The 12,585-nt window shown below is 47.5% G+C and overlaps 1 protein-coding gene across 2 annotated transcripts in view; it reads right to left on the bottom strand.

Annotated features, from left to right (window-relative positions):
* SHANK2 (SH3 and multiple ankyrin repeat domains 2) overlaps window positions 1-12,585 on the bottom strand; it is a gene marked incomplete at both ends in the record, with an annotated part of 372,055 nt that overhangs the window by 143,217 nt on the left and 216,253 nt on the right. For both annotated transcript variants that reach the window (XM_080911817.1, XM_080911816.1), the window contains one exon: window positions 8,043-8,118. In XM_080911817.1, the coding sequence (XP_080767943.1) occupies window positions 8,043-8,118 (76 nt within the window). The remainder of the gene's footprint in view (window positions 1-8,042; window positions 8,119-12,585) is intronic.

Raw genomic sequence — 12,585 nt, forward strand, 5'->3', positions numbered from 1 at the left:
AAAGCCAGCTAAGCTGGGCATCCCCCCCTCTCCGTTTCCTGGTTGCTGCCAGGGACTCAGTTGCATGTGGCATTCCTGGAATCTACTTCTTCATCCCTGCCCATCACCTGGCCATCTGTGTGCTCACTACAGAGCAAAATACGTAGTCCCTCTGTGGTGGTCAGTATTTATTGTCAACTTAACACAAACCTATGGTTACTTGGGAAACAGGAACCTCAATTAAAGAATTATCTCCATCAGACTGGCTAGAGCAAGAGAGAATCTCCAAGTCTGAAGGAACTCAGGAGCAGTACACACAATGTTTGAGGAGAGTCAGACTAAGGACTGTATGTTAAAGCATCAAGATGTTACCGAGACACAGAAACACAGACACACCTAAAGAGAGGAGAACAGAGGGGCAGAGGTGCAGAATGAGGACCGGAGAGCATCATACTTCCTAACCACAAAGTGGGATTGTGCCAGTTCGGAGGGCAGTGATTCTAAGCCTAGAATTTTAAAAGTAGAGACTGCAGACAGGGTGGTTTACACTTCAGTTCCCTTTTGTTGAAACTGATACTCGAGGATGTATCCCTTCAGAACAAGGGCAAAGCCCAAGCAATTACTCACCCTAAGTCACCGAGGGGAAACCAGAGTGAAGCAGCAAAAGAGTGACTCCTGTTCTCAGGGTGTACCACAGGCAGGCGGGATGGTTAATGGCTTGCTAACTAAAGCCTAATTCTTCCACTTCAAAGGGAAAAATAAAGGCAAGTAGAATCTTAAAACAACAACAACAAAACCAGAAAACCAACAACAAAACACTTGCAATACGCAAGAATCACCACTGTCATATGATGCTTAAATGTGGGCTGACTTTGAACAAGAAAAAAAGGAAAAGACTATTGAGTTGTGGTTCAAGGAAGACTCTTCTCATGCTTATACGAGAAACTGGAGCTCCATTCCCGGTGTGGGTGCCAACACTCCTGACTCCTGTTCACTTAATGTTTTCCTACTGAGTGGGACTAAGAGAAACGAAAAGATATAAATATGAATAAAAATACTATATTAATGAAATATAAATATTAATGCAAGCAAGAAAGTAATGCCATGTTTGCTAATAGGGTTCCGGTTCTCCTGTGCGATTTTTGTTTTCTGTGGTTTCTAGTTGCCCTTCATCTCCCTCCTTTCTTCCTGTTCCTCCCCACACCTCTCTGCTCCTGCCGTTATTATAGACATGGTTGGATTTTGCCTTTGTCTAGACAATTAGAAATAACAACAACGACTCAGACTTATGGGCAGGCAGAACTGTGAATCCAGGTTCTCTCCAGCAGAGCCATAGCAACTTCATAATGAAATAAAGAATTGAGGTGAGGTTATTGTAAAGTTGGGGTAACCAGGGATGGAATAAGAAGGGAAAGTCAATGGAATGTATGGTTGGGCAGCAGGGACCTTTGGATGAGGCTGGGGAGGGAAGGGTGGCTTTTCCATTCCTAGCCCTGTCTGTGTGACCTGCTTTAATGGGTCATTGGTTGCCTTTCTTAAAATCGGCTTAGAATTTCTGAAGGGAGGAAGCAACTTAAAGTGACAGTCCAAGAAGAATGGAGGTGTGGAAAGGTCCCAGGAAGCCAGCTGCTGGAAAAGCTATGAAGAGTTGGGAAACATGGTGGAGGGTGGGGGGCCTTCCCAACTCTTGTAGTGAACTGGGTGAGGGAAAGAGACTGGACAGGAGCACCCGTGCTATCCACCAGAATGACGCCCCCAGAGCACAGTAGCTCAGGGAGATCGTGACAGCCACAGTCTGGGGTGTGTTCCCCAGGGAAATAGCTCATCCACATGGAGACCTGTCCCCTTCATATGCATCAAACTGGGAGATTGGAAGAGAAGTCATCCAGGTAAGGGTGTCAACTTCTCCTTCATCAATGCCTTCGGGGCTCCTGTCCCACTTAGTTACAAAAATTCACCAGAGCACCAAACCCTGTCAGAAAAATACAAATGGAGGAACATATGACTTGAAAGGTGAAACCACAGCCTACGGAATTGGCTCTTCGGTCAGAGAGCTCACTGTGTACTCAGGAGGACCTGAGTTTAGATCCCTAGTCACTGGGAGGCAGAGGAAGGAGCGCCATGGTCAGCCAATCCAGCTGAATCAGAGAGGGTTCAGTGAGAGATTATACATCTAAAAAGGAGATGGAGAGTTACTGAGGAAAACACTCCATGCCATACACACACACACACACACACACACACACACACACAGTCTCTTTTTGTAGTCCCAAACTACATCGCTAAGCAGCAGCTTTGTAAGCACCACCATGAATTGCCTAACTCAGTCATCAGCTGAGCAGACAGAGGATGCCTCCTTCTGTATCTGTCCTATACACACTCAGTTTTGGCTCTCCTTCAAGTCTGACTAAAAACAATAGCAGCGAACACAAACCAATGTTGGAAGAAGAATGGGCAGTGATCTAGAACACAGGGTAAGGGGTGTCGAGGGAAAGCCAGCTGCCCACCGGCACCACTCACGGCTCACAGCCCTCTGGAACTATTTAGTGCTAGCCTCTCTGCAAGCCCTCAACACATTTTCTCATTGTCCTAAGTGGAACACAACTGGAGACAGGGAACAGGTTGTCTGTGGTCTAGCAAATAGCAACTCTGAGGACTCGGAGATGGGAGGTGAGCTGCCCAAGGTCACAGGGTGATTCAGCTAGACAGCCTGGGAGAGAATGTGGGCTGTTTATTTTTATTTTGTTTAAGAGCTTTAAAAGGTTTGTGGAGTCTGGAAAACTGGCTCAGTCAAGACTTGCCACACAATCACGGAGAACTGAGTCCAGATTTTCAATGCCCATAGGAAGCCAGAAGGGGTGACACATGCCTGTAATCCCAGTGCTGGGAGAGTGCCACACAAGATTCTCTGCAGCACACTGGCCACCAAATCTTGCTAAATTTGTGAATCTCAGGCTTGTGAGCTACTCTTGAAAAATAAAATGGTAAAATGATGTGGGGGCTGGAGAGATGATTTAGCTTTTAAGAGCATATAGGTAGGATCAGAGTTCAATTTCCAGAACCCCAGTTGGGTGGCTCAGAACCACTTGTAACTTCACTCCCAGGACACCACCTTTTGGCCTCTGTGGGTACCTGCACACATGTGCATATCCATATATTCAGACATACATACACCCAAACACACACACATGCACAGGAAAATAAATCTCAGGGCTAAAAAGAGTGCACAGAGGTTAAGAGCACTTGCTTCTACGAGATCAAATTTCATTCCAGCTCTGGGGAATCAGAGCCTCTTCTGGCTTCCACAGGCCTACATACAAATTGTACACAGACACACACAAGTCACACACACACACACACACACACACACACACACACAATACATACAGACACAGACACACAGAGAAACATATACATACTTAAAAAAATAGACCTTAAAGATAATTTTTAAATGATGGGAATGATACCAAAGGAAGATACTCGAATTGACCTTTGGCTTCTGTATGAGCACACATGTACTTGTGTTCCCAACCCCTACACACATGTGCACATACATGAACATGTATACAGAACATACTCCTCCCTCCACACAGAGGCTTTTCACAGTATCATACAGATAGAGACTTTCCCATAGAAAGCCTCAGGAGTCTATCAAGGGAGGTTCTCCCCAGGAGGAACACGGGGCCTGGGTGGGACAGAGTGGGGAGGGTTCTGTTCTTCGCACCCTATTATCTCCTAAACATTTCAATTTTTTTTTGCGAAGTGCATATTTTCTATTACCAGTTCAAAATTGCACAAAGGATACTTGAAAGCCAGGAGAAGAAGTAGCTGCGGGTGGCAGGTATTCACCTGTTGAAGTGGTACAATTTGCTGCCCTTCTCCATCAATCTCCAGGAGGAAACTGGGTTTCCTGAGGAGGAGGAGCAATAGGAACGGCTTGCCTTGGCAGACATTCAGGAAGTGCTTCTTCCAAGCAGGCTGTGCAGTGGCTGAGCAGCTGTGTGTGTGGTAGGGACCAGGAGGACCTGGCTTCTTGCTAGTCCTGGGCCTGGTACCCATTTGCTGTCTCACCAAGTCCTCCCTGACAAAGCTCAGAGAGGGTGGAGAGCAGATCCACCTTGCTTCCCCTCATCCATACCCAGGACCTTAACCATTCCAATGTCACCTCAGATCCGTCTCCTGTGCTATCCCGTCCTCTGCCAATGCGCACAGTTCATGCTCAGCCTAGGCGACAGGGCAGTCCCCTCACTGACCTCCATTCATTCCTCTGCTTATCTCATGGTCAGGTCGCACGGGCTCTGGTTCCTCTCCACTAAGTGTGGTGCTGACTCCCCAAAGCTCCTAGGCCGTCAGCCTTTGTGCATCCCTTGTTTATCTCCGTCTCACATGCTCGGCTTAACCCAATCTCTTTGCAGTTGCTGCATCCTGTCTGGATGGCTGACTCCCTCTCAGACTCTGGGAGTCACCTCAAGTTTGTCCTTAAGGACATTTACTCTGGCCTCACCCAGCTTGCTCTGTGGCTCAAGGGCTGCTGGTCTTCTCTGTGGCACTGACTGACCACCTAAGGTAAATCTCTGCTGTGACTTTATTGTTCATCTTCACTAATAAGACCACCATCTACATGAGATTGAAGACCATTTCTCTTGTTGACCTCAAAATCTTTGTGTGTGTGTGTGTGTGTGTGTGTGTGTTTATACGTATATGCATGTGTGTGCATGTTTATATGTGTTGGTGCACGTGTGGGTGAATATGCACATCAATACATGCGTGTGGGGTTAACACAATACTTTCCTCAACTTTTCTCTGCTTTAATTATTAATGCAGGGTCTCTTGCTGAGCCCAGAGTCCTCCAGCTCCAGCTAATCTAGTCAACCCGTTCACCCTAGGGCAGAGTTCCTCAACTTGTGGGTTTCAAGGTTCCAATGACCCTTTCACAGGGGTTGCCCAAGTCCATCAGAAAACACAGATATTTACACTACAATTCACGACAGTAGCAAAACTATAGACATAGAGTAGCAATGAAAATAATTTTATGGTTGTGTGTCACCTCAACATGAGGGACTTTGAGAACCATTGCTCTAGGGAATCCTATCTCTGCTCCTGAGTGTAGGCTTACAGGTAACTATGGTGCCTTTCAAGCTCTCTATGCTGGTTCTGGGACCAGAACTTCAGTCTTCACACTGCATGGCAGAGGCTTTATCCATTGAGCCATCAAGCCACATATGACCTCATGATCTTTAACTCGAAGCAAGTCTTGGTCTCTTCTGGTTAGACTGATGGAGACATGTGTGTGGTAGATAAAAAGGATGGATGTAGGTGGATGATGACTAGTTATGATTAGATAGATAGATGGGCATATAGATGAATGAATGGATGGGTTGGTGGTAGGGTAGATAAAAAGATAGATAAATAGATAGATAGATAGATAGATAGATAGATAGATAGATAGACAGACAGATAGACAGATAGATAGATGGATGGAATGTGTGGGTAGACTGATGGATGGATAGACAGGTAAAGGATAGATGATGACCAAACGAATGCTTAAATAGCTAGAGGGATGAAAGAATGGAAAGGCATAATGATGTAGGGATAGATGGATGGAAAAGAAAATGAATGGATTGATGGATGGATGGATGGATGGCCAAACAGATGGATATAGGGGTGTATATATGAATGAGTAGATGGATGGATGAGCAAACAGGTCATTAGACTGATGGATGGATAGGTGGGGAGACAGAGAAAGATGGATGCATGAGTACTGAGTGGAAGAATGGATGTGTATATGTATGTATGTGAGTGCGTGCATGCATATATGTATGTGAGTATGTATGCATGCATGTATGTATGCATTTTGCATGTGTGTAAGTATGTATGTATGCATATATTTATGTATGAATGTATCTATGTATGTATGTATACAGACAAATACCTGAGTGGATGGGTGGTAGAAAAAAATGGGTGGATGTAAAGAGCCTGTTTAGCATACAGCAACCAGTGAGGTTCCTCTGCCCACCCAGGTAGCTCTTCCTGATGCTCCATGCTGATGAGGCAGGGACCCAACTAATGAATGAGATCTTGCAGCTGTCACCTCATGTTGAGATGTACTTTTAACACTGACCCTCAGGCACCTGCAAAGCCTTGTACAGTGGTGGCCTCAGGACCTCTGCTGTCTGATTCTGACTACCATATCTATTTCTAAATCCCTCTCATGTTCCCCTTGCAGATGGAAGGGAATCCTAAGGCAAGAAGCAGGTGGAGCAACTGGGCATACATGCTAATGCCTGGGTTTGTTTTAACTGCTGACCTCTTCAGCACTGAGCCTCTGGGCTAACTTGACACATGAAGGGGAGGAAAGGGGAGAAAGCTTTCAACTGATTGGAAAAATGTCTCTATTGAACCTTTCTTCCCATTGCATTTTCTTTAATTACATTAGCATCTGCAGCAAGACAGCCTCAGCTGTTGGCACTTGCATAGACCACAGTCACACCACCCAGAGTGACTAATTGGCTAATGGGGCGGTGTGGTTCCTAGGTCTCCCTGTGCTTTTGGCCCTTACTAATGAGCTGATGAATGCACTAAACTGCAGATGCCTGTTCCCCAGGATGGCTGCTGCCTGCTCAGTCAGATAAGAGATACCCAGCCCCTCCTTCTAATGTCCCCTCCAGTGTGACATGGCTATTTAGGTTCTTACAGCATGAGAGACCATTCTGTCTCTCCATCCATGAATTCCTGTTTCTACCTGCCTTGCAGGTCCCTGCCAGGGTCAAAGCTGGCTCCCTTCCTATGGTCTTTGTCAGTCACAGGAGCAGTGTTTTCCCTCCCAGTGGTGCTCTGGGTAGCAAGAATTTGGTATTCACCAAGACTCTTCCTCACAGACCTGACCGTGGGCCACTGTGAGCATCTTGACCTCAGCTGATCCCAGGCTTGGCCTCACACGCAGGTGTAAACGCATTGGACGCTGAGGACTCACTCCACCACTTGGCCTCTTATTCAGTCTCCATGTTTTTCTATCTGACAGTGACCTTGCTTTTATTTTTTCCATGTGTAGCCCAGGCTGGCCTTGAACTTGTGATCCTCCGGTCTCTGCCTCCTTCAGCAAATCCTACCAGCGTGTGCCACCACAACCGGCATGACCTTGCTTTACTAGGTTGCTGAGGATGAAACCAGGACATGGTGGCTGGTGCTGGTGGGAGAGACAGATAAACAGGGCAGATGTGACTCTTGTACACTCTGTTCAGAAGCTGCTGGTTGGCTCCAGTTTGGCTTTAAACCCCAGATATGTTCCATCTAAGGCACAGCCTGAGAGTGGCCACTGCTTGCAGCCTTCTGTCTTAGGTTATCCCCACCCCCACCCTATGGGGCCTACTGTTTCCTGCCTGGACAGCCCTTCACGTAGCCATGGTGACAGCTTTTCCCAGAGCTCCCTGGGATGTATGGCCCATTGGCTCTGCCTGGACCTTCCTTGTTAGATGGTCATATGTGCTAAGGCTTCTACTGACCATGGCCACCTGCCAAGAGTCCATCCTGGCCAGGCTTCCCAGTAGCCCCTCGAGCAAGGCTTCTGTGAGAAGACTTTATCCTGTACCCTGTGGCAGCCATGCCATGGGAAACACACAGCTTTCCACAAACTCCCAACCCTATGAGCCTGGAATATCTGCCTCCCTGGGGTCATGCTCATCAAGAAGAGCATGATGTTCTGAACAAAGCTCCAGCTGGGAGGAGGTACCACAGGAATGTGGACACATAGGTGAGGTGTAAGCCCAGAGCTAGGAAGGCTTAGCTGCTGGAGGATGGCTACCACTCTGCTTCCCCCTCCCCCACTCCACACCTTTTTGCATCCCTATTGCTTTCTCTAAATGATGCCATCCTTCCCTGTTCTTTAAAGCATGTTGCCCTCTTTCTGGGGTTTCCCCCACAGGCCCTGTCTGTGACAGATTCTCCTGCAAAGGTGGGCTCACAGATAACAAAGCACAGAATGACTGTTCCTCTCCCCAGGCATGCAGGAGAACCTGAGGCCGGATCGCAGCCTGAAACCTCCGAAAGGCAGAAGCACGCCTTACCTGGCGGCATCGAAGCTGTCATAGGAGCCCACCGTGTAATGCCGAAAGAGCTTCTTGCTGCGGTCCGCGCGGGTTTCTGCAGAGGGAAGAGAGACACCATTCAGCAAAACTATATCCCACACCTTGCATGAGCAAAAGGCTGGATCTCCCTTTTTGACCCCAGACAGGGTGACACCTCGACATAGGGACATGCATGGGAGATGGGGCTGATGTGGGGGGCAAGTCTGCAAAATGTGGGGATGCTGTGAATCCTGGGCCCATTCACGGAGGGGCAAATGAGGCTCTGTAGAGCAGGGGGCCATAAACCTTCCAGTCATAACAATGACAGGCACCTCATGTCACTTCTAGACCTGCTAGCTCAAAGGATTCGACCCAGGCTTGCTGGCTTCTGGACATCTCAGGAACCTCCAGTGAGGGCTTTATCCCAGAGAGATATGATCAGGATTAATATCCTGATGATGGTTGCTTTTCTCCAAAAAAAAAAAAAAAAAAAAAAAAAAAAGGCTAAATTAAGCATACACATGATTAACGCTTCTAATTAAGCCTCGCTTTCCTGACTCAGCAGATTCAGATGGAAAGGATCGGTGGGAAATGATATGACTGTTGTAATTAGATTAGCAGATGGCAACAGGGCTGACGGGGGACTGCGAAGATGCTGGAAGATACAGCACACAGGAAGCTTCAAGGTGTTTCCCCTCACAGATGAGATTCCCCACCCCGCCTGGAACTTCGGGAGAAACTAAGCACATGGCTTGAAGAAAAGCCAGAGCTCTGAGTCAGGTGAGCCTCAGTTCAGTCTCTCCTTTCATTCCAAGGGCAACGTGATTATTTTTTTTTTAACTCTCCCCTACCAGTGGAGGTTATGGAGAGAGGCCCTGAGTTTTACATGCTAAGAGGCAGAGACAGGATAACCCACTTTTTACAGAGTGGGAAGTCCCCTTCTGGGGTGGGTTCTAGACTTGCATTTCCCATATACCCTGGCACATCATTAGCTCTCTTCAAGGGACCGGGCTCTGCTGTCAGCCTCTCCTTTCCCAGTCTGCCAGCTCAAGGCTTTCAATGCCTCCTCTGCCACGACAATGCCACCTATGTCCCCACTGACACTCTCCCAGTGCTTCTGTGTACCAGGCCCAGCCAAATGCCACCATGGAAACCTAGTGAGAGGCATGCATGCAGCTCAGCAACCCCTCTGCCTCTTCACTGGGTTAGTGCCATCCTTGAAGGCCAGTCTAGACTGGTCCCTTTCACAGGGACAGTGTCTTATTTAAGTTAAAGTTGAAGGCATCTTGGTAGTTTAAATATCAGGCTATGTGCTTTACACTTCTAATCAACCACTCCTTGGTCTAGTATTGAAGGCACTCCGCATGAAGGCCATCAGGTAAAAATGTCCCAACAGTTGCCAGTACTGTCCCCTCATAATGCAAGTGGAAAGCAATGGCATTTGCAAACAAAACAAGCGATTTCAGCTTTAGAAAATGTATCCTTTCAAACAGTAAGCGATGGCTCAAAGTTTGTCGTCAGGGTTATAAATCTGTCACTCAGACTTAACATTAGCCATAGATGTGTCGAGCTTAGAGTCACCTACAAGGGTCTCAACTGAGTGATTGTCTTTAACAGGTTGGTCTGTGAAAATGTCTCCAAGGGACTGTCCTAATTGTTTTAATTGGTTCAGGAGGGCCTACGGCACTGTGGGCAACACCATTTCCTGGGCAGGTGGCCCTAGTCAGTCTAAGAAAGCTAATACTAACATGGGAGGCAGGCTCCCTCCCCTGCCCCCGGGTTTCTACTGCACAGCCTTGTCTGAGAAGAAATTCTTTGGTCAGGGGTAACACTGCACAGAATCCTGAGCAGGCCTGGCTCCAGGGCTCTGCCTTGAGTTCCCGCCCTGATTTCCCTCGATGACTGTGACCTGGAAGTGTAAAATAATTCCTCCCCATCTCTGCTGATTTGGGTAATAGTTTTATTGCAGCAACAGAATGTGACTAGAACATCCAGTGGATACAGAGAAAGGTGGATACAAAAAAGGGGAGATGCTGGGTTGCAGACAGAAGATGGTGAGAGGGCTGTCATCCTCAGTTTATGCCTGTCACTCCCACACTGTTACTATCTGAACTATAACGGCCCTGTCCCTCTCTTTCATAACCTGTGGGCATCAGATCCCAGGGAGGGCAGGGGGACTGGGTACATTTGGTCGATGGCATCACCAAAATCAAATTACATGTCTACCCCATGTCACTCAGGTTCAAATCAGCACCCTCAACAGTGCCTTCCTTCCCTCCGTAGGTTGAGTCAGAGTTGCATCCTGGGTTGTCCTCTGGGCTCCAGGATGGGGGGCATAACCTTGTTTTTCCGAATCGTCCTCCTGACTTATGGTTTGGGGTAGAGGTCATGAGGACAGGGCCCTCGTGAACTAATAAGTGGCTTACTAAGAATTAAAAAAGAGACTTCAACTGGCAACTTGCCCAGGCTTACCACTTGATGGCCTGTGCCACTTCTAAGGCAGAAGTCTCCAGCAGTAGGAAGGCTGTGCATCAGACGTAGCCCTCGATCTTAGACTTCTGGCTCCACAAGAGGAACAACTTTGTCCTCTAAACATCACTGAGTCTACACAGTCAGTTCTGGCCGTGGCTTCCCTGTTCATCACGGCTTGCTGAACTAACCAAAGGCCCCAAGGAGCAAATAAACCCAGTGCAGGCCATTGGAGTGAGAACTGGTGGACAAGGAACACCAGCTGGGCTAGGGACAATCTAGATAAGCTGTGCACACCTGCCTCACACTTCACACCTACCAAAAAGGTGACCAGATGTGGCCCTGCTGGTGTCCTGACCCTGTATGGTGTTTATGAGTGTATGAATTTAATGCCTAAGGGTAGGGATTAGAAAGAGACCAGAGGAGCAGATGGTCAGGACCCCAGGGATGGGTGAAGAAGCCCAGGTATACTGTCCTTCTATGACAAGACAAGGTCCCCAGGGATCAGAGCACCATGGAGGGAAACATGGAGGTCTGATTTTCCCTGGGACGTCCATGCTCAGGTCACACATGCGCCAGGGCCAGGAAGGGTAAGTGAGACATGAAGCGTAGCCGCCCACTGAAGGGCCCGAGGACTGCTCTTTACTAGTACTGCTCTGAGTTGCTCTATTGGCCTCCATCCCATGTGGCTGTTCTGTACTGGTTGTCTAGGAAACCAGTGGGTACTCAGAGTGAGCAGGGCCTCAACAGGGCCAGAGGGCACAGGGCCAAGAACAGAGAAGCAAATGTGTAGTAGAATATATGTACACATGTACAAGTGTGTGCCTGTGTAGCTGTTCATATGTGCCTATGTACATGTTAATGCATTTTTGTGTACATGTTTATGCATGTCAAGTATATATGAGTGTATATATGCATATAAATGTGTATGGGAGACCTTGTATGTACAGGGTCATGGTGACTGTATTATGTAAGGGTGTATGTACATTCATATTAGCATATGTGAGCATACAGATGCATGAGTATACATGCAGCACATGACTGTGTGGCAAAGCATGGGTATGCAGGCCCATGGGAGTGTATACACACATACTGTTGTGAAAGTGCATGTATTCATACACATAATTGTATCCGTGTGCACATAAATGTATGTATGTGCATGTAAGAAGAAAATGTGTAAACAAGTACATGTGTGGATGTGTACTTGGGCTTGTGAGCACAGGTAAATGTGTACATGTGTATATGTGAACATACATGTGGATGAGCATCATCACCACCGTCATAACCATCACCGTCATTACCGCCCCCACCATCATCTGTTGGAATAACCATTTTTACATTGTGTGAAGATGTGTCTCTGTGTTTTCCATTGTTAATTCTGTACCAGCAGAGAGCTAGATGCTGGCAGGATCCTGGAACTGATATTTTTAAAGCCCATCGACAGCCTCATAGTTTGTAAATGTTCACTCTTCCTCACTAGCCTAGGGGCAATCTCCAATTGTATCTGATCAGCTATAATAAAGATCACGACTAGTAGCTGGGCAGAAAGTGGAGGGTGAAACTTGAGAGAGAGAGAAAGGGAGAGGGAGCCGGGGAGGGAGAGGGAGAGATGCTAAGAGAAGAAATGAAACGTGGGATATTTGCCAGCAGACACAGAGGTGCATGGCAGGACATAGTGCCAGCATTAGTCATGTTTATAGCGGACTGGGAGACTGTCTTATCTAAAAAGCCTAAGCTTTCAAATATTAAAAAAGCCTCTGCGTTACTTATACTGTTGGCGGACGTGAAAGTCCCACTGTAATCATCCTGAAGTCCCCCTCACCGTAGCAGATTCGCTTAGCTGCTCTCCACGTCATCATTGGTCATTCACCTGCTCAAGTCCTCACAGAGCACTCAGCAGGCAGCCCGTTTCCTGTCACCTTACAGAAGCAGCAGAGTGTGGTGATTAGGGACAAGGCTCGGACGCTAGACTAGTGGAGTTCAAAGTTTGGCTCTGTCACCAACTGGCTGTGTCTTGTCTTCTCACTTGTGATGTGGGGACAGGACAGCACCAGCCCTACTCACACAGAGGCAC

Source organism: Micromys minutus (genome assembly GCF_963924665.1).
Source record: "Micromys minutus genome assembly, chromosome: 2".
NCBI lineage: Eukaryota > Metazoa > Chordata > Mammalia > Rodentia > Muridae > Micromys > Micromys minutus.